The 22,927-nt window shown below is 46.0% G+C and overlaps 1 protein-coding gene across 4 annotated transcripts in view; it reads left to right on the top strand.

The window, feature by feature from the left end:
• Window positions 1–148: 148 nt before the first annotated feature.
• Window positions 149–22,927, top strand: part of LOC101944148 (formin-I-like) — a 64,062-nt gene continuing 41,283 nt past the window's right edge. The window contains exon 1 of one of the 4 annotated variants that reach the window (XM_065566024.1): window positions 149–331. In XM_065566024.1, the coding sequence (XP_065422096.1) occupies window positions 296–331 (36 nt within the window). In that variant the 5' untranslated portion in view covers window positions 149–295. Of the gene's footprint in view, window positions 332–22,163; window positions 22,450–22,927 lie in introns of those variants that run through there. The other 3 variants (XM_065566026.1, XM_065566027.1, XM_065566025.1) reach the window with 3 other exon arrangements.

Below are 22,927 nucleotides of genomic sequence, written 5' to 3'. Positions count from 1 at the left end.
CGTCTAATAACAGAGTATAATTCACTGATTTCAGGAAGTAACTAAAAGATAAGTATCAATTCAAGAGAAAGCAAACAATCAACTTCTACTTTTTCTTTTCTCACAGAGCAGGCTTGCCATAAGGAAGCACTGCACCATTCTAGTTTCTGTGAAGTCTCAATGTACAAGGAAGTAACTGTTAATAATCAACACTCACTGCAAGATCGAGAGAGAGCTGTGCTGCTGAAAAGCAGGTGTGTTTCATATAGTGTGTAACCCTCTGGGTACTGATGAAACAAATAGAAGTTTCACAGCCATGGATAATACAAGGACTCAAGACACTATTCCACAGGTAAAGGCAGAAATTGTTATTGCTTATGCAAAAGTTGCATTAGTTGTGCATAATTGAAGAGACAGCTTTGCAAAAACTGAGAACAACTTTGCATTGTGTTGGCAGGGAATTTGCAGTAGGACTGTTTAGCTTCATTGATTAGTATGTGATACGAGCCTTCACTGCTTAATATGTAATACACCTCTACCCCGATATAACGCGGTCCTCTGGAGCCAAAAAATCTCACCGAGTTATAGGTGAAACTGTGTTATATCCAAAGGTTAAAGTAAATGGGTACGGTTAGGCTTCCCCGGCAGTGATTTAAAGCGCCCAGTGCGGCCACTGCGGGGAGTCCTTTAAATCACCACCGGAGCTCCAGCAGCGGGGCTCGGGCGGCGATTTAAAGGGCCCGGGGCTCCCCTCTGCTGTACCGCGTTATATCCGAATTCATGTTATATCGGGTCACATTATATCGGGGTAGAGACTGTATGCATTAGGGTTAGTAAGTATGTAACACCTGTCACAGGACTTCTGCTTCTTTAATCTTAAAAGAGCTAAATAAGCCACTTTCTATTGCTATAAAAATAGCTGTTAAATGTAATGAACATTGTGCAAACAGAGAGAGATTCTCTACCAAATCATTTCTTTGGAGGATTCCTTGTTAATATAGAACCTGTAGGATATTTTCACTAAAGACCATATACAGAGGAAGTGGAACATATGAATCAAAGTGGTTTCTGTTGAAAGCAGATAAGCTCCCTCAATACCAGATTCATACCTCATGTAAGCGGCTGCAACTCCACCAAAGGCAAAGAGATTTCACCACTGACACCAGGTTTGAATTATCCCATAGTGCCTGCCAGATCTATATCTTTGTAGCATAACATTGGGTTCAGAAAGTGATATTATAGTTGAAAGAACTTGCATGCTTAATTGGACTGGGCCCAGATTCAGATCCAGGCCATAAATGGCCAATGGAGAATTCCCCTTGTGGAGAGGGATAGGATGGTGTATTCTTAGGGGGGTTTCCTGGTTTAAAGAGCATGCTGGGGGAGGGGATGGGTGTATCAGTAGCAGCTGGCGTGGAGTGGAGCTATACCAGCCCTCCACTGGCATAAGTTAGAGGAAGTAGCCCCTAGGCCAGGGGTAGGCAAACTTTTTGGGCCGAGGACCACATCTGGGTGGGGAAATTGTATGCAGGGCCGGGGCAGGGGGTTGAGGTGTGGGAAGGAGGGTGGAGTGTATGAGGGGGTGCGGTGTGCAGGAAGGGGCTCAGGGCAAGGGATTGGGGCAGAGGAGGGGTGCGGGGTGTATGAAGGGGCTCAGGGAAGGGGGTTGAGGTGCAGGAGGGGTGTGGAATGCAGGAGGGGGCTCAGGGCAGGGGTACAGGAGAGGTGCGAACTGCGGGAGGGGGCTCAGGGCAGGGAGTTGGGGTGCAGGTGCAGGAGGGGTTTGGGCTCCGGCCCAGCGCTGCTTACCTAAAGCAGCTCCGGTGTGGCGGCGGCACGCACCGGGGCCAGGGCAGGCTCCCTGCATGCCTGCCCTGTTCCCAGCTGCGCGCCGCTCCAGGAAGCACTGTGGCCCCTGGGGGAGCGGGGGCGGAGGGCTCCGCGTGCTCTGCTCTTGCCGAGCCTCCAGGTACCTCCCCTGAAACTCCCATTGGCCACGGTTCCCCATTCCTGGCCAATGGGAGCTGCGGGGGGTGGTGCCTGGAGGCAAGGGCAATGCAAGGGCAACGCGGGGGCCGCAGAGTCGTGGTGCTGGTCGCTTCTGAGAGTGGCGCGGAGCCCACGGCGCCCTGGGACGCAATCCCGTGAGCCAGATCCAAAGCCCTGAGGGGCTGGATCCAGCCCGCGTGCCGTAGTTTGCTAGGTTGAGTCAGGGCCAGCACAGAATCAGAAATCTGTAAACAGCTCCCTGATGGCCCTGAATCCCTCCCCAGCCCCCTTGCACCAAGCAGAGCTTCGATGCTGGGGACAATTGAGTCCTACTTGTGAGGCTAGTTTATCTTTCACTAGGAAACTTGAGAAGTTCCTTGGATAGGCTTACTGAAAAACAAACCACATTACACAGAATGGAGTGAAGACTCCCTTTGTTGCTCATTTGGCCCATGGGAGAGAACGAGAGGCAGACGACTAAATTCTGCCCTCAGTTACACCCACACAATATCATAAGTGTCACTGAGGGCAGAGTCTGGTCCTCAAAGCTTTTGCAGAGGGACGTGTACTTCGTCAACCAAAGGCTGAGCTATTCAGCTTTGCAGATCTCAGTCGTTGCACACTGAGGCCTGATCTACAATAGAACATTAGGTCACTTTAACTATGTCGGTCAGGGGTGTAAAAAATCCACACTCTTGAGTGTAGCTAAGTCCCCGTGTGGACAGCACTAGGTTGATGGAAGAATTCTTAGATCAACCTAGCTACTGCCCCCCCAGGAGGTGGCTTACCTACACTGATCAACGTACCTCCTGTCGATGTAGGTAGCGGCTACACAGAAGCGCTACTGCAGCAGAGCTGTGCCACTGTAGTGTTTTAAGTGTAGACGAGCCCTAAGAAATAACACCTCATCTTTGGTTATATTGCATGTCCCATCTTGCACTGCTTAGTGTAACAACATGCTGAAGCTTCAGGCTTCATCTAGAAAAGCTTTGACAATGATGTCAAAAAGAAGGCGCAAATCGAATCTTAGCAACGTTCTCTGTCTTCACTGTTTGCTGTCTGTGTGGTGTTGCTTAGCACTGTATATCTATGCAGCATTATGGAGCAGTGGGAGCCAGCCTGCCAGCCCGGATCTATTGATCCGGGCTAGCAGGGCTCGTTACTAACACTCTAAAGATAGCTGTGTATAGAGCACTTTGAAGTTGCAGCTAGGGCTGGAGTTTGGGCTTCGAAGTCCAAGGAGAGGGGTGGGCTCCTGCCTGAGCGGCAACTTCAAAGAGCTGTCAGAATAGCTGTTTTTTAGAGCACTTGCCTGAGCCCTGTGAACCTGAGTACATAGGTGCTGGAACTAGGGATGCCGAGGGTGCTGCAACATTCCCTGGCTTGAAGTGGTTTTCATTATATACAGGGTTTGCAGTTTTGTTAAATGGCTCTCAGCACCGTCACTGACCCACTATAAAAATTGTTCCAGCGCCCCTGCCTGAATCTGGACCGAGAGGTTGCTCTGGTGCTGTGCAGGCATTCCCTCAGAGGCCAGAGTAGAATCTTGTGAATCATTAACAGCATTTCTTTCAGCATCTAATATGGGAAGAGTGGAGCGGGAGTGGGGGCAGAGAGTTGATCTGCAAATACCCTGATGCTTAATACAAGTCGGGGTTTGCATGCACACATATGTAAGCGGGGGAATGGTCCCGCTATTGTGGGGAACTTTCCTGGCTTCTGCACTACCCCGGTGAAGTGGACTAGCGAAAGGATCTGAGTCCCCGCTCCCACTTCCTTTACCCAGAGGCCTCCCTGCCCTTGAGGGCTCCCCTTCCACTTTCTTGTTTGGCTGAGTCCTCGTAACCCCAACAAGGCTGGGCCCAGGATTCCTGGGGGGCTCGACCCCCAACCCTGCTGTGGTCACCTAGGACAGGGGCTAGGGTGTCCCCACTCCGGGGTACTCTCTTTGCACTGGGCACCTCCCTGACCCACTGATTATTCCATACAATTTAAAGCAAATACAAGTTGTTTAATTAACAATTAATTTTAAAAAAGAATAAGGAAAAAATGGGAAAGGTTAAAGGAAAACACATCACCCTGCTCTGTGGCAGGGAACATTACAAACAGTGTCTCTGGAACGTCAGGGCAGTTCAGTCTGTTTCTTGTAGGTCCCAGGCCTGCTTCTCAGGCCCTGTCTGTGCTGCAGGGACGCTGCGGGTTGGACACTTGCTCTGGTGGTGGCCACACGCTCTCAGGCTCTAGGTGGCAGGACCCTTCTTCCCAGCGTCGCCCCCGCCCGGTCGGGGTTATGATCCCCCTGCAAGTTTGGCCTGCAAGGCCTCTTGGCTGAGGCGTCTCCCTGTGCTGGGCCCACTGCCCAGGGTTCCCCTCACTCTCCCCAGCTGCTCACCACACTCGGACTGCACACGGCTCCGGACTGCCCCAGCCCCAGCTCCGGACTGCTCCAGCCCCGGCTCCAGCTCCACTCTGCCTCAGCACGGCTGCTGCTGCTGCTCTGCCTTCAGCTCCCTGGGCTGCTTGTCTGGCCTCTCTGGCTCTGGTTGCTGCAACTTTGCCCCCAGCACAGCTCTGCTCTGCAGGCTGCTTCTGTGACTCTGCTCCCAGCTCTGACCTGCTTCCTGGCTGCTTGTCTGGCCCCTCTGGCTCTGGTTGCTACAGCTCTGCTCTCTCTGGGCTGTGCTCTGGCTTTGGGGCTGCAGCTCTGCTCCCAGCAGCTCGGCTCGGGCCCCTGCTCTCTCCTTAGCTCGGCCCCACTCTGTCTGTCTCAGGCCATTCCAGTTCACACGGAGGACGGGACCCCCCCGGCCTCCTGACTCTCTGATTAGCCTGCCCGCCCTGTCAATCAGGCTGATCTGGAGCATTGGCCTCTCCCCATTGTTCCCGGGGACAGTCAGTCTCAGGCTCCTGATTTGCCATCGACCCTTCCCCTTTTAGTGCTGGGAGCTAGCAACCCAAACACCCCCACTGAATGTTAGTAAGGGGGCAACAGTCCCCTTACATTCCCCCTTGCTAAAATACTGCCACATTCACAATATTTACATCGGTACATCCAGGCCCCATGGTAACAACATATACCCATATCATTGTATATTAACAACCCATTAGCAATTATTAAAAGAACATTTAGCATTTAACATTTCACATCTACTTCTTAATACCATACATAACAATATTCATTAAAACACTACATAGAACCAATAACATAATTATCTTTAAGTCTAACAGGAAGTACGCCCTTATTAGCCCTCTGGGACCTTCTTAAGACTGGCGGTTCGTTACCCATATTTTCTATTTTCCTATCCTCGGGTAATACTGGGTTAGTTTGAAGGATCTGGCCATTCTTGTTAGGGTTTGGGTTTGCCCCACTCTGTCCCCCTCTGTATTCGGTTTGTGGGACTAGAACCATTTCCCAATTGGTTTCAGCCTCCTTAGGGCGTACTGATCTACGCCTCCTATGGTCCCTGTCTGGACTAAGAGTGCAATGTTTCAACTGGTCCCTATGTACTACTATCCCAGGACCTCCTCGTTCAGGCTGGTTAGCGTACACTGGCAGTTCGGGATTGTTGTGGGTGATCACAGTGGGGGGATTTGGCTTCCATTTGTCCTGTATTTTATTACATCTCCGGCGTCTACGGCTACGAAGTGGTACACAGTCACCAGATCTGATGAGAGCCCCACTGGACTTGCTATCATAAGTCCCTTTTCTACTTTGGGCTCTGTCTTTAGTTGTTCTGAGAGCAACTTTCCAGGCTGTCTTCAGCCTGTCATGGTGACCTTTGACCTGGTCATCATAATTGGTCATCTCATTCTTAGAAAAGACTTCTTGATGCTTCTCTGGCAACGCCCTTATGTTAGCCACATATGCAGGAATCAGCCCTTGACGTGCCGCTTGAACTGGAACTTGCAGTCTCCCATTACATCTTTCTTGAAGAAAGGTAACTCGTCCTCCCTTCTCCTTCGTCACCTGCAGCTCATTTCCTGGTACACAGCTGTGTTCGTCAAGGATCTTCCCTCTCCAAGGAGGAATAATGGTCTTCCGTTCTCTGCCCACTTTACCATTTCCCATATGCCTTGTGGGGCCCAGGGAAAGACTCTGCCTCTCCTCTCGAGCCAGTACTTTACTCAGCACAGCATTCTTCATAGAGTGCTCGTGACAGTTCATCTTCCTGGTTCCTTCTCCTGGCAGCAGTAGCTCCTTCAGCTCACTAATGATGTTCATCCCTAGAATCCCTGGGACTCCTTCTCCTATATGGCTCCCTTTTGAGGCTTTGTCTTTCAGGATGAAGATGCATTTTCCTGGCAGTGTCTGGCCCATATACTCTATGTCTGTTTCGAGGCACCCCACCACTGGGATTGCCAGTCCATTAACAGCTGTTAGACGTACAAACCGTGTGCTGTGCATGGTCAGGTCCTTGTCCTTCAGATATTTTTGAAAATGCGACTCAGTAATGGTGGTGACTTCTGAGCCAGTATCTAACAAACATCTGGTCTTCACCCCTGCTATACATACTTCAGCAGTTAGACAATCTCCAAATGCTCGCTTACAGAAATCGCTAGATATGCTGGCACTGCCCATGTTCCTCTCAACACTGTATGCAGAGGGATTTTCCACAAAGGACAGGCCTAGGAATCCTTCTGCCACTGCTTGGCCTTCTACTGTAGAGGGACCACTTGCTCCTGGTGCCCCATTGGTTTCGAGTGCCTGGGACCCTGTTCTCCTTCTCAGTGGACATTCTCGGCTAGTATGTCCTGGCCTTTCACAAGTGTAACAAATGTATCTTCCCAGCTCATCCTTTAGTGGGGCTCTTCGGGATCCCGGTGCCCTTGGATACTTTGGCATACTAATGGGATTCTTTTCTTTCATCAACTCGGTCATCACTTTCAGCATCTCCCCCTGTTGGACCGCCAGTTTTTGGACAGCTTCACTTAAGCTTTCCAATGTTAGCTCTGTTTGGGGCAGGACCTTTTCCCCAGCAGCTGCATTCACTAGGCCCCCACTTCGTGTATGGGGATTAGGCTTGGCCGCCTCTGCCACAGGAACTTCCTCTTCTTCTGACCACATAATGGCAGCCTGCATGAGTTCATGGAACTTCTTACTGGGCTCTTCTTTAAACCTCCTTTTCATTTCACGTCGGAGGGAGTCATCACGGAGCCCCAGCACCAACTGCTCTTTCAGAACCGTATCTGGGTCTGGAACTCGCTGAGGGTCTCGCCGTTCCACTTTGCTTATTCTCTCCTGGAGGTCATATGCGTATGCCCGGACAGTTTCACCAGGCTCCTGCTTTCTCTCAAAAAACTCCTTTAGTCGGGTTCCAATAGGTACCTTGTCTCCATACACTTTTAGGAGGAGTTCAAATACCTTTTCCACATCTTTGTTGTCTGCCACTGCCATGAACTTTACTGTGGCCTTGGCCTGGCCCTTGAGGTGCTCCTCTATGAAGTCCACATGATCTTCTTCAGGTACCCTTAGCACACGCAGAGCCGCCTTCACAGACTTGACCCACTCCTCTACTGTAATGTCTCCTGGTCTAGTCGGGAAGCCACCAAACTCCGTGATCTTCCGCTCCCGTGGGACGTAAATAGTAGGGGGTTTCTTAGCTTCTGCTGTCTGTTGGTCTATTACTGCCTTGGCCAGCGATAAGGCTTCTCTCTGTTCAGTTCTAGCTTGCTGTAATGCCTCCGCTTGGTCTGATAATCTGCGCTGAAGTTCAGCAAACTGGGTTCGTAGTTCTTCAATTCCAGCCATGGTAGGGTGCTCAACTAGGCCCGGACCATGCTACTAGAACTTAACCAGAAAACCAATGGGATGGACCCTGTGGATAGGATCCTGTTCGTGACGCCAATTATGTAAGCGGGGGAATGGTCCCGCTATTGTGGGGAACTTTCCTGGCTTCTGCACTACCCCGGTGAAGTGGACTAGCGAAAGGATCTGAGTCCCCGCTCCCACTTCCTTTACCCAGAGGCCTCCCTGCCCTTGAGGGCTCCCCTTCCACTTTCTTGTTTGGCTGAGTCCTCGTAACCCCAACAAGGCTGGGCCCAGGATTCCTGGGGGGCTCGACCCCCAACCCTGCTGTGGTCACCTAGGACAGGGGCTAGGGTGTCCCCACTCCGGGGTACTCTCTTTGCACTGGGCACCTCCCTGACCCACTGATTATTCCATACAATTTAAAGCAAATACAAGTTGTTTAATTAACAATTAATTTTAAAAAAGAATAAGGAAAAAATGGGAAAGGTTAAAGGAAAACACATCACCCTGCTCTGTGGCAGGGAACATTACAAACAGTGTCTCTGGAACGTCAGGGCAGTTCAGTCTGTTTCTTGTAGGTCCCAGGCCTGCTTCTCAGGCCCTGTCTGTGCTGCAGGGACGCTGCGGGTTGGACACTTGCTCTGGTGGTGGCCACACGCTCTCAGGCTCTAGGTGGCAGGACCCTTCTTCCCAGCGTCGCCCCCGCCCGGTCGGGGTTATGATCCCCCTGCAAGTTTGGCCTGCAAGGCCTCTTGGCTGAGGCGTCTCCCTGTGCTGGGCCCACTGCCCAGGGTTCCCCTCACTCTCCCCAGCTGCTCACCACACTCGGACTGCACACGGCTCCGGACTGCCCCAGCCCCAGCTCCGGACTGCTCCAGCCCCGGCTCCAGCTCCACTCTGCCTCAGCACGGCTGCTGCTGCTGCTCTGCCTTCAGCTCCCTGGGCTGCTTGTCTGGCCTCTCTGGCTCTGGTTGCTGCAACTTTGCCCCCAGCACAGCTCTGCTCTGCAGGCTGCTTCTGTGACTCTGCTCCCAGCTCTGACCTGCTTCCTGGCTGCTTGTCTGGCCCCTCTGGCTCTGGTTGCTACAGCTCTGCTCTCTCTGGGCTGTGCTCTGGCTTTGGGGCTGCAGCTCTGCTCCCAGCAGCTCGGCTCGGGCCCCTGCTCTCTCCTTAGCTCGGCCCCACTCTGTCTGTCTCAGGCCATTCCAGTTCACACGGAGGACGGGACCCCCCCGGCCTCCTGACTCTCTGATTAGCCTGCCCGCCCTGTCAATCAGGCTGATCTGGAGCATTGGCCTCTCCCCATTGTTCCCGGGGACAGTCAGTCTCAGGCTCCTGATTTGCCATCGACCCTTCCCCTTTTAGTGCTGGGAGCTAGCAACCCAAACACCCCCACTGAATGTTAGTAAGGGGGCAACAGTCCCCTTACACATAGCTATGCAAGTGCATAAATCCCACTTGTGCACTGAGGTATGTCCATGCATAAAACAAGCCTGCAAAAATGCACAAGCCTTTTTTGTACACCTGCTTGAAAATTTGGCCCTAAACCTCCCTTAAGGCCTCTCATGTAAGTGTTAACTCTACCTGTCTTGTGAGAGCTGATAGGATCACATTGCTAGGTGGTATGGTTGTAGGTCAAATATTCCCCTACTGCCTTCACACCCTGTTTTGCTTTAATTTACCACTTTAAAGTACCATATGCCCAAGGCTTCCACACACAATTTTTGTTAGATCTTTAGTTAAAGGCCATTTCTCTTACGTGGTTTTTTGCTGGTCCTTTGCAAGATTGCTTAAGGTGGGTTTTTACTGTATACTTATCAAGGGATCAATTTCATTTAAATAAGGCCAAATGAATCCATATCTTAGGATATGCATATTCATGCACATGTACCTGGCCTCTGGAGTAATTCTGGTAGCTCGAAAGATGGACTATTTTCATTAGAATCCCATTCAGCATTCTGTTGTCATCCTGCTCAACTGGGACTTCTAATGACCTAGTACATGACCAGAGATGGTGATGCAGCACCGCCAACTCCTTACAGTTAACTGCTACCGAATGTCAAACAGAGCACAGGGTAGAACAATTTTTCTGCTCCCACTGGTGTTGTTCAGATTCATTAATGTTTGCAAGGCACTTTGAGATTGTTGGATGAAAGTTGCTGTTTCAGTGTGAAATGTTTTGGGTTTCCATCTGCATTTAAACACGAAACCACCTGCAGACATGATAACAAATCTACTTGCAAATGGTTTGTCATATGGTCCACCCTCAACCTCAAGATAGTGATGTTGGATTCCTTGAGCATGATTAAAAGAAAAATTATTGTGAGTGTTGCATTTCCATGCACCTGCTATCCAAATGAAGGATAAGGTAGTGAAGAAAGCCTCTGGGCAAGCTAGAGATGAAAGTACAGATTAATATTTGCTGGAATTCCTGAAGCCTCCTGTCACTGAGGCCTTTGGAGCCTTCTTGAGAGATTTGTTGTTAATGGACTGTGTTTTGTCCACAGCACTGTACAAGACCCTGAAATGTGGATCCCAATGAGCATAGCACAGGTGTCTTAGAAGGGAAATGCAGGTGGTCTAAAACTAGGAAAGGGCCAAATCAAATAGCAAGAAACTAGAAAACCCTAGTGAAATGACCCTGAGAAAGCTCATACTACTGCACTGTATGGCTATTTCTAGTTTACTTGCAGGGAAGCAGTAAAAGCATAACTAATATGCATAATTTGTGATAATGTGATTGAAATGCAAAAGCAAAATAGCAAAGAGAAAAATCTCTTCTCCTTTTCTGAAATAATAAATGAGAGAAACATTTTATTTAAGACAATTATCAATTAATAAACCAAATCCTGTCAATGTATCATTCAGAATGAACGGGTTGGCCAGAAATTCTTTCCCATCTTTCTTCTCACCCATAGTTTGGTGCATGGAAAGGGAATATTGGTAAAATAGTAGAAGATATTTGAAGAGAGACCACCCCATGATTGGAATTATATTGACTCTGAATAATCAGTGACATAACTTTGTCAAAACACTTGACTGAGAGTAAAGAGATAGCACTGTGCAGGCATGTTGTGGAGTTACAATCTAGTCTTATGCCAGTAAAATGAGGCATTTGAGAGGAGAAACTGACAAGGACAGAACTAAGAATTAGTCCCCAAATTTGTCAACAGCCACAGGTCAGTTGATAATCTTAACTTCTTGGGCCTTGTCTTAACTAGAATTTAAAGGTACCGTATATACTCGTTCATAAGCCGAATTTTTTTAGTAAAAAAGGGAAGCACCAGAGAAGGGGGTTGGCTTATGAACGGGTATACAGAGGGAGAGGTGGGACACAGACAGCCTCTCCCCCCAACAGAGGGGGCAAGGAGAGGCAGAACAGCCAGCAGAGCCAGAAGGGAAGAGGCGGAGCCAGAGTCTCTCCACTTCTGGCCACGCTGCTCTCCCCCCAGCCTCCGAAGCAGCTGCAGCTCCGGGGCTGGCAGGCTTTGGCCATGCCGCCCGGCCTGCTGGAGCAGCTCTGGCCGGGCCAGAGACATCCTCCCTGGCCCGCCGCAGGTAAGGTGGGAAGGGATGGGATGGGGAAGAGTGTGGGGGTCCCGGGCTAGGGGTGGGGCAGGGAGGGGTTATATGGGGAGGGGTCATGTGGGGAGGTCCCGGGTTAGGTGTGGGGTCATGTAGGGGGTGGTCACAGGGGTTACTCCCCTGATCCCTAGCTTCTTCCCCCCCCCCCCCCCCGAAATTTACCCACCGGTTGCTGTCCTGGCCCGTCAGGATAAGCCAGTGGCAGGCTGGGACATTTTGTTTACTTAGGTTTACCTCCGTGCCTGCGGACGCTCGAGGTTAACAAACCGTCTCGGCCCGCCAGGGGCTTATCCTGATGGGCTGGGAGACAAAGTTTGCCGACCCCTGAATTATAGGGTCGACTTACGAATGGGTCATAAAAATTTGCCATTTTTACTTATCCATCTTGGCGGGGGGGGCGGCTTATAAACGAATCGGCTTATGATCGAGTTATTAGAACAAATGGGTAGCATATTCTAACAGGCTCTAAAACTCATGAAGACAAGGGAGTATTGACTTTAAAATATGCTAAACGAGTTGAGTTAAAGCCTAGACTTCAATTGACCAGCTTAACACATATGAAAGTCTCCATTGCCTTTTATATGTTAGAGTATGGGATCATGTTAGTTAGAATGTGTTAACTAATATGCTCCAATAACACACCCTTAAATTCCAGTTAAGGAAAACCCCTGGTACGGTTTGACCAGCTTTTCAGAGATCTGGCACCTGGCAACCAGATTCTTCCCTGATGTATATCCTTGCTTTAACAAGATAAGATAGAATGAGATGTGATTGCGCACAAACTTACAAACAGAAATACTCATACATTTCTCCAGAATAATTAGATGTCACTGCATAACAGCCTGGTCATCATTGTTTCATCACAGAAATAAGTGGACTATCATGTTAATAAGCAAATATGATAATCTTTATAGTTCTTATCACTGTGGATTATTTTAATTACTGTAATTAAAAGACACAGGGCATTATTACTTTTGTAATGAACTGATGTAGTGAAATATCAACCACTTTCTATAATATTTTTTTCAGTCCATTAAGTAGTAAAAATTGAAAGTTGCACCTGGTCTATGCAACTATATAGAGAAAATTAAAAGTAAGTTTGTTCATACCTCCTATGCGCTGTTTTGAAATCATAGGGCTGGTCTACACTAACGAGGTAAGTTGATCTAAGTTATGCTAGTTAGGTTACGTAAAATATGTAACTTAAGTCAACGTAGCTTAGATCGACTTACAGTGGTGTCTACACCATGCTGTGTGGATGGGAGACACTCTCCTGTCAATATAGCTTCCACCTTTCGGGGAGGTGGAGTACTGAAATTGGGAGAGCACTCTTCCATTGACTTATAGCGTCTTCACCAGACCTGCTAAATCGATGCCCGCTGCATCGATTGCAGCAGCGCCGATTTAGCCCGTAGTGAAGACAAGCCCATACAATACCCTTTAAAATATGCAGGACACATACATCTTTTTCTTATTATTTCTATTGTGGTAGTGCTTAAGGACCCAACTTTGATTTAAGCCCCATTGTACTAGGTGCTATACAAACAAACAACAGACACAAACTGAGGACACTGTATGGTGGGACTTTCAAAAGTACTCAGCATTGGCTTAACTCCACTCCCACTGAAATCAATGGGAGTTTTACCTTTAAACTAGTTAAAAGCCCATGATGTCGTTTGGGTGTAATTTGTAAAGGGTAAAAAAAAAAAAAAAAAAAAAAGCCCGAAATGGCTGAGAACATAAATATTGGATGGTAACAGACCATGAATTCCAGTGATGATTGAACCTGTTGATATTCTGAACAAAAAGAGCCCTGAACCATACTTGTAACTGCTTTCATCGCTTGACACTGACTCAGACATTCCAGGCTTCAAGAGTGACACACACAAAGCCAGACTGACAATCCTGGAATCCTATAATATAGATCCAGTGGGAGCAGTTAGGCTATTGCCGAGTGTTTTTTGAAAATTCCACTTTATTGTCTAGTTTAAAGACAATCTATTACCATTTGGTTAAACCAGACGTCATGCATGCAGCACATCCCAACAGCCTGGAAACGTACAGCAAAGTAAGAAGCTCTTTTCACCTTGAACAAACTTTCAAATGTTTGGGTTTTGTTTGATTTAAGCTTTTACCGATAGTTTGTGATTCTGAAGAAAACCGAAGAGAATGTAAGCCCCTTTCCAACCTGTTTTAATAATGGTTTATAGGTGGAATGTCAAACAAAACTGAGTTAGCCCAGATTTCTTGGCTGAATGTTCCAACTTGTGTGTGTGTGATAGAAACTGCTATTAAAGCGGGCTGGGAATTGGTTCACACTGGGAACCATACTGCCATGATATCCATTGTTATCAAGATGGCTGCCTTTAGCGCTTGGCTTGGTAGTGTCAATTGCAATTAAAAACTTTAAACAAATGCTTTCACAACCCATTCACAGTGGCCTTCTGACCAGACATTTTGGTGGCTTGAGCCAAGGGGACACAGTTGTCTTTTAAGTCATGGCACTGGCTACAGAACAAAGAGATTGTAGCCGATCCCACAGCAGGCTGACACTGTGAGTACTGTGGTGCACCAGCATGAACATGCCATGAATGAATAGCTCAGCACTAAAAATTCTATGGAAGCTTACCACAAAGGGTTACAGCTACAGGCCATTTAGAAATAAACTCTGCCTCTAATGGCGGACACGTGAGAAACAACTGGAGCGTAATTAATCAAGGCAAAATCAAAGGCAATTGATATATCCTGTCTAATTTTAAGCTTGATGTAAGCTAGTGCTACTCCAGTCAAATCCATGGATTTTCAGTTGCTGATGCCAGTGTTTGAATTTGCGGACGGCTCATCTCTCTTTCTTTTTGGAAACAATTGAACTGATATGGGGGTTGGGGGGGAATGGCAACAGAGAGGAGTTACTCCATTCAGAGGCCACGGTAAGTTTCTATTTGAAGAAATAAGTGTAAAAGTTACTCCTCAGTGCTCCTGGAGAGCACATCATAAAACCTCTGTGTTGGCCTAATCGCTCAAGAGCTAATAGATGACTGACACTTAATGGACATGAGCAGAAAAGTAATTAATGTGGTGATATCTAATGAGCACTTGGGAGAGTGCACCTGAGCCTTCTCACTATCCTCTTTCTCACCCTCCAGGAAGTGGAAGAATTTTTGAGGGAAGCCAATTTAATCAGAGTGCAGAGCGGGGTTGTCTGGGGTTCTGCATATCAAAATGCAATTTTTTTCCAAGCGCTTTGGGGTCCCTCCCCCGATTCACCGTGCCCAGGCCATTTTTTATGCCATTTCAAACATGATCCAGATTGTGTGAAGTTAGGGTCTGTGAAGCTTCAGCATATTCCTCCTTTGCTGCAAAGGGCTTCTCTCTCTTGCACTTGATCATAACGGTAATGTCGGGGCTGCGTAATAATCAACCAAGCACTGTCAGTTCTGAGCGAGTAGCATATGCTCCCTTGCAACAAGGGATTTTTAAAGAACATCCTTCTTTCTGGGCCTTGAGAGCTTGCTGCAGTCAAAGACTGTGTTATCTTTGTTTATCTGATTATCTGCCAGGCAGTTTTCCTAGAAGCTCCTCATTGGAAAAAGTAATGAGACTGTCTGTCCCGCATGTTCAGTTTTTGGCCTTAATATGCAAAATAAATATGCAAAAGCTATAACAAGTAAATTGTGGTGTGTGTGTGTGTGTGTAACATGCACATGTGCAAATAGTATAGCAAGCAGAGGTAACAATAGGTGCAGGCACAGAGCAAAATCAGTAAGGGATCTGTCATCCTAAGGCTTCCACTGGGATTTCCCAGTGCAGATTTATAAGGGTCTGTTTATACCAAGAAAGTGACCCAGTGGTGACAAAAGGAATCCAGGATGTTACTTCCTGGCCCTTGTTGAATTGTTGTTTCAGCAGGAGTCCACCGTGTTTTTTGGGAGTTGAAAATGGTTTGATCCTGTCTATCAAAGCGGCCAATTGTAATCAACCTTAGATGATGTCGGGCAAAGGGGCCCTTTTCCTAGTATAAGGGCTACTTTAGGGTCTGATCCTGCAAACGCTTATGCAGTTACTTAATGTGACTAGTCACATGCATAAAGTTCACTTGAATGGGACTGATTGCAAAAGTAAAGCTGTTCACACGCTTAAGTATTTGCATGATTGGGGCTTTAGAATGTAAACTTCTCAGAGTAGGGACTGTGGGATGGATTTACAATGGAATCGATGTGCCTAAAGATGCATACGCATTTACTAAAGTGCCTAAGCAGGTTATGTGGCTATCTTCCATCGATCACACTAGGCACCTATTTTCATCTTAAGGTGCCTAAATTCCTTTGAAAATCTGGCCCTGTATATTGCTGTCTTTTAAGTACCATGCACCTTTATGCCACAAAAGGAAAAAATAATAATATATCCTTGGGCCTCTTCTTGCTCCTATTGAGGCCAATGGCAAAGCTTCCAGGGACTCCAGTGGGAGTGAAATATATTTTGATCATTATCTTCTAATATTGAATAAATGTTGACAGATATTATTCAGCCAGTTGCAGAGCTGGTCAAATAATGCAAAATATTATTAGACAATTTATTTGAGGAATAGAAGCATTGTTCCAAAAATAGCATTTGACCAGCTCCTCAAATGTTTACAGAAGACAGTGGTGCCAGTGAGGAATGTCACATCAATCATCTGTACTGATATTCATTGTCAATTAAGCTAGCTCAGAAATGGATGGGTTTCAAATATCCCCTACTCATAAACGCCAGAAATGAATGTGTAGGGGCAAAGGGATGGATGCTCTGCACCAGATGGAGACCTGGAGTAAGTGAGTGCTATTTAACTGATAACAATGGAATTGAACCCCTATGCACCTGCTCTGAATTTGGCCATATGTCCATAAATTCATTTAAATACCATCTCTGGAAATGTCTAGGCTTCTTTGCCACAAACTAAGCCAGCTCCTTTAAAAAACATACTGAAACAAGCTCTTCTTTTTTGTTAAAGGCATAGGCTGGAACATAGAAGCTGCTACGATAAATTTCATCACAAGTCAATAACTGCACTACATCTTGGCATTTATTTTTAAGTTCGCCCACTAAACTTGTTTTGCAGAAGGCCCTGTAGCTGGAAGGCACTGAGTCAACAGGAAATGCCCTAAAGGCTTTACCTCAAAGTCACTTTATCCTGCTTTGCCAGACGAGAGCAGACCCTTTTATTGTTTCTTTAAGATTCAGTTTTGAAGCACCAGACCTTAAAACGAATGAAAGTGCAACCAGATGCTCGATATAAAGAATCAGGCTGATGTGCTCAAATAATTTTCCTTCCTGTATTTATTTCTTTTTCCAAGATTGGGATTTTCTTTTCTCTTGTAATGGCAAATTTTGAGAATTCAAGAAATAATCCAGACGTAAGGCTCCACTTTAATTTCTTATTAGTAAAATTAGAAATGTTACCATCTTGCTATTCCCTCTCCTTTTACCAAGTGGTGGCAGCATCCCCGGTTGCTGTACAGATGCAATTGCAGGACATCCTCCTTAGGTATTAGTACCTCCTGCAGAAGTTGGTCCAATACAAGATATTCCCTCACCACCTTGTCTCAGGCAGCACTGACACTCAATCAAACTTGCACTCAGAAATTCATGGGATACAATTTGTATAGTGGGAGTGCCGAGAGCCATTGAACCAAACTGCAAACCCTGTATATGATGGAAACCACTTCAAGCCAGGGGCTGTGGCAGCACCCCCAGCAGACATAGTTCCAGTACCTGTGTGTGTAAGGGACAATATGGAAGGCAGTCATTCCTAAAGCATTGATTCTGTTGAGCACCAGAAAGAGAGGGAACAAGTTCTCAGCGTCAGTGCTGCCCTTTTCTGGAGGACCCTGCAGCCAGGGGTCACTTGTTTTGGTCCTCTTCCTTTGTGTAAATGAAGAGGAGAATTTTGCTCTCAGCCTATAATCAAGGCAGCAAAATCTCTCATTGATAACAATCCACACATTCCCTGCCTTAGAATTAAAGGTCTGTTTATATGGAGAATAGGATTTGGTTTCACATTGACAATGACGTTGCTCAGTGCATTGCTGGTTGGCTGTGATTTTCAGCTAACTAAACTTGAAAGGGTATTTTACTGTGGGTATCCCCATCGATTGTAGTAAATTAATTGAGATCACACACATTTGACTAAACTCATTAATTAGCTGGACAGGTTCATTGCTGCACAACCCACTGTGTTTTGCATTGGTGTTGGTATGGCAAATAATCTCCAGTTCTGGATATTTTCTGAGTCAGATTGCCCCACTTTTGTTATGATCCAAATACTGTTCTGGTGAGATGGGAAATAACCTGAACACCAGACCTTGCATGGAATGTCCCTAAGGGGAACTAGAGTCGGTTAGCCTTTGCATTTTGCCTGTGGGTACATAGCAAATGCCCATTGTTTATAACTAAATGAATGTTACAGATTAGAGATGAAAAAAGTTATAGGTCACTTAGTCCATTTTATTCCCAGATTGTTTCATAGCGGTGTATATTTTCTATTGCTTTGTTCAATCTAATTTTACATCACTCAAGTAAAAGGACTAAACTTCTCTTCAGCGTATCCATATAAGGTCTGGAAAGATTCAAGTAAAACTTATCCTGATGTGGAGAGCTGGCTCAAAGCTTTCCATAACACTTAAGGCCCTGTGTGGGGCTGCACTAGGGTGACGGGAGAATGACGGAAAATCCTGCAAGAGATCATCTAGGGCTATCCATGCCAGCTGCCCAGAGAAAGCAAGGGATCACACAACCCACCATTACAAAGATCCTTTATCACCATACCCAAGTAGTATGTAAGCACATTATCCACCATTCCAACCTGTAGGCAGAAGTACTGGATACATAATGAGTTCCTGCACTCTTTCCTCAATTGTGAGACTGGATTTTACTTTCAAATCACCCAAAGTCTTTAGTCACATTAATAATAAATATCTAGCTTTTATATAGCACTTTTCAGTAGTACATCTCAAAGCACGTCACAAACTTTTAATGTAGTTACCCTCACAAAACTCCTGTGAGGTACAGAAGAATGATCATCACCCCCATTTTTATAGATGAGGAACAGGGTGCTTAAGTGACTTGCCCAAAGTCATGCAGGAAGTCTGTTGCAGAGCAAGGGAATTGAATGCAGGTGTCCCAAGTCCTATGCTATGGCTCTAACCACCGGATCATCCTTCAGTAGACGATGTAGTGAACAATCAACCTTAACCTGGCAGTAGCAGGCATATGTTATTAATGGAATTATTATTTATTTCCATAATGTGTATTTTCTATCATAAATACAGTTTAATTTTTCTTTTCAAGCTGCTTTGTTGCCCAATGTTGTATTAGAATGTTACATCTGGTTGCACCAGTCACATTCTGTTAGATAATATAAAATAATCTGACTTGGTGACATTTAGTGGTTAATTTGAGGAAAGCTGTTTTCTTTTTAAGAAAACAACCCCCTTCCCAAACAAATAAAAGCATGAGCATTACAGAAGTTGCGACATGATGAGAGAAAAGTCTCTTTCAATACTAAACCATAAAGGTCAGGATCTGCTACTCAGGTCTTGTTTGCAAGTAAAATAGCATGCTACCATGTGGCTGTCAAAACCTCAACAACCCAGACAGATTTCTGACAAATAATTTTGAGAGATCTCACCAACTGAAAAGCTACCTTGTTTCCTCTTTTGTCTTTAAAACATTTCCCCCTATTGACAGTTACAATGGGAGAAAAGTAATGGCATTAGAAACTATCATGCTATTAAAAAGAACTATAACAAGCATTATATTTTGGGCTTTCTGGGGAATTTGTGAAATGGCAGCAGCCTAACTTAGCAATTAATAATTTGAAACTTCTGACTCGCTAAACTGCTTGCTTCTCTATTGCAACCATTAGTCTTTATGCATTATTAAGAAAAGAAGTACTATGTTGTTCTCATGTCTAAGGGGCTCAGTTTCCCTAATTTAAAGAAGAGTTTCGTCAACGAAATGTAACTGGTGAGACAAAATGCAGAGCTGGATTTTTGTATGCACAAATGTTACTCTTTTCTGTATACCCTGTTTAAGTGAGAAAATACCCCAATGCATGCACACAGATTAGGATTTACACACATGCATTGTACAGGCATACAACATGGTTATATGCACAAATCCAGACCATTGCAAATACATTATTTTGTCCACTTAAACTGGGATTCGAACAAGTGAGGTGAAATCCTGGCCCTGTTGAAGTCAATGAGAGTTGTGCCATTGACTAGAATAAGGCCAAGCTATTACCTTTGGACTATACATTTCATTCCTGTGCAAAATTTTTGCACCTTTTTCACATAATAATTTTGGTTACACTAAGCAACTCCTTATGGGGAGATGGTTTGCTTTGCAAATGGAATATGGTAGTTAAAAGTTGGCAGAATTTAGCCTTAAGGAAACCATTTTTAAAAATTCAAATATATTCAAATTCCTGACAGGTTTCAGAGTAGAAGCCGTGTTAGTCTGTATCTGCAAAAAGAACAGGAGTACTTGTGGCACCTTAGAGACTAACAAATTTATTAGAGCATAAGCTTTCGTGGACTACAGCCCACTTCTTCGGATGCATCCGCGAAAGTGTATGCTCTAATAAATTTATTAGTCTCTAAGGTGCCACAAGTACTCCTATTCAAATTCCTGTTTGTTTACATTGAAACTGTTCAGTGGGAGGATCATAGTGTTAAGAGATAATTGTATATGTGTGTGGTAAGTACATGTGCCATTTAAAATTCAAATATAGAATGGGAAGGTTATTGTAAGAACTGTATGTGCCTCAGCAGATATGAAAGCATTATCATGCTTTTATTCACTCCTCACAGTTTGTATTACTATTTGGAACTGTGCCATAAATTACCTTTGCATTTATCATGAAAAATGCCAAGGTCGTAGAAGAAAAAAAATATGTATTAGTTTTATTTATTTTCTCTATACAATACCTGTTGATGCAAAAGCTGATTTACCTGCTGAGGATGATTAACATAAGGCGTGTCTACATTTTTTCAGTGGCATGTAGCATACCTATGCATGTAGCTTCCCAGCATGGATATAAATAGCATTGTAGCTTGTGAGGTGCAGCTTAGGCAGGTAAAGACACGCCTGAAGAGAGTGGGTATATATGCAAATACATACCTGACATGACTCTCTACTCATCCAAGATATGCCTCCCTGTCTACATGGCTCTTTTTAACAGTGTCGTGTCCGGCTGTCTCCCCACTGCTGGAGTCTTTCTCCACTGTAAGAAAAGGCTCTGGTCAGGAAAGCCTCAGGCAGCTGGAGCCTTTTCCAACAACAGAGAGAGACTCTATCAATGGGAGAAAGCTCTTGAAGGGGGTTTCTCTGACACATGTTGTTACACACCACAGTGTGGACAAGGCCTGCTTTTCACTGCAGCATGAAGCTACACATACACTGCACGTCACCATCACTATGAAATAGAGTGTGGCAGCCTATGCATAACAGGAGCAGAGATGGACATCTGTCACGTGCCAGGGTATTGACCTATTTTAACTTAGGCCCGTGTCAGGTGATTAGGGCTGGGAAATAAAAACAAAACCTCAACATCTAACACCAGTGGTGGGCAACCTGCGGCCCACGGGCTGCGCACAGCCCATCAGGATGATCTGCTGTCGGGCTGCGAGACAGGTTGTTTACATTGACCATCTGCAGGCATGGCCGCCTGCAGCTCCCAGTGGCCGCAGTTCACCGTTCCCAGACAATGGGAGCTGCGGGAAGCAGCGTGGGCTGCAGGGATGTGCTGGCTGCTGCTTCCCGCAGCTCCCATTGGCCGGGAACGATGAACCGCGGCCACTGGGAGCTGCGGGTGGCCGTGCCTGTGGACAATCAATGTAAACAAACTGTCTCGCAGCCCGACAGCGAATTACTTTGATGGGCTGCATGCAGCCTGTGGGCCGCAGGTTGCCCACCACTGCCTTACACAGTGTCAGAAGAAAACTGAGGGGGGGATTCTTACTGCCCACGCTGCCCCTATACTTAGCTATAAGGGCCTAGGGGAGAACTTCGCCACTGCAGATGTTGTGTTGGACTGTATATACTGGACCCTCACAAGACTCAGGGTTGGTGCTTTAGTTTGTAGCACTATGGCCTTTTGGCTTATGCTGCTTTGGCCCCAAGAGCAGCCTGAATTGGAAGTGCCCCTGCCTTGGGCTGTGCCTTCTGGACAGCACCTGGAGGCCTCACACAGAATCCCAAAAACTGGAACAAAGGACTCCTTGGGAGGGATCCTGGCAGGGAAGAGGAAGAAGTGATTGCTGTGTTCCCAACTCTTCCTGAAAGCAAGCGATATTTGGGAGAGAAATTGGAGAGTGAAACCCTCCATACTGCTGCGTGTGGCAGATTCAGACCTCCTGGAGACGTACAGTATGCTCCAATGGGAGTATGAAGGAGACAGCAAACTGCAGTTGGAATTATCAACTTTACTCCCCTGTTTCTTTCTCTCTCTCTAGCAACTCTAATGAGACTGTGACGGTATACCCCATAAGACTTCATGGTAATATGCTTATCAATGTATATATAATATAACTGGAATATGTTTTATGCCACATATGCCAGGTAACATATCTATGTAAAGGTTATGATCTACTGAATACATTCCTCCTATTTGTATGCATGTATCATTTTTGTACTTGAAGTTAGGAATATTGGCTGTATACTTGCTTGATAGCCTTAGTAAAGCATTTGGTCAGCTTCTTGAGGAAGGAATGTGCAAATTAAGTGCCAAATCAAGAACCACTTAAGCCAACAATGAACTTGAAGATGCCAATCCACATCGGAGCTTTCCCAGGAATGTGGCTTGACTGATAAGAAACTCAGTCATGTATGGACATGTGACTTGCCCATGTGACTCCAAAACTCCATCTTGGAGCTGGACTTTGCATAGGAGAAAGGAGGGGGTCTCCACCCTCATGAGAAAGTCTACTTAAACCCCTGGAAGGCCCCTCCATTTTTGTCTTCAGCTGGCTAAAGAGACAGTCTCTCCAACCCCAAGGATACCTGAAAGAGACTGGAACAAAGGACAGTAACTACAGGGGGGGTGAGTGATTGCTGGACCCAGACTAGCATGAGACTAGTCTGTAAAAGGAAGCTTACTGGAACTGGTGAGGTTTTATTTGTATTCAGTTTTCTTAGGCATAGACTTGTGTGTTTTATTTTATTTTACTTGGTAATTCACTTTGTTCTGTCTGTTACTACTTGGGACCACTTAAATCCTATTTTCTGTATTTAATAAAATCACTTTTTACTCTATCAGTGTTATAGAGGGCGAACAATTTATAAGTTTGCCCAGAATAAGCTTTATACAGGGTAAAATGGATTTATTTGGGGTTTAGACCCCATTGGGAGTTGCACATCTGAGTGTTAAAGACAGGAACACTTCTGTAAGTTGCTTTCAGTTAAGTCTGCAGCTTTGGGGCACATGGTTCAGACCCTGGGTCTGTGTTGGAGCAAACTGGCATGTCTGGCTCAACAAGATAGGGTGCTGGATTCCCAGGCTGGCAGGGAAAGCAGGGGCAGAAGTAGTCCTGGCACATCAGTTGGCAGTTCCCAAGGGGGTTTCTGTGATCCAACCTGTCACAG

Source organism: Chrysemys picta, chromosome 13, assembly GCF_011386835.1.
Source record: "Chrysemys picta bellii isolate R12L10 chromosome 13, ASM1138683v2, whole genome shotgun sequence".
Taxonomy (NCBI): domain Eukaryota; kingdom Metazoa; phylum Chordata; order Testudines; family Emydidae; genus Chrysemys; species Chrysemys picta.
The sequence above is the reverse complement of the archived record's forward strand: the minus strand, read 5'-3'. Positions and strand labels throughout refer to the sequence as shown.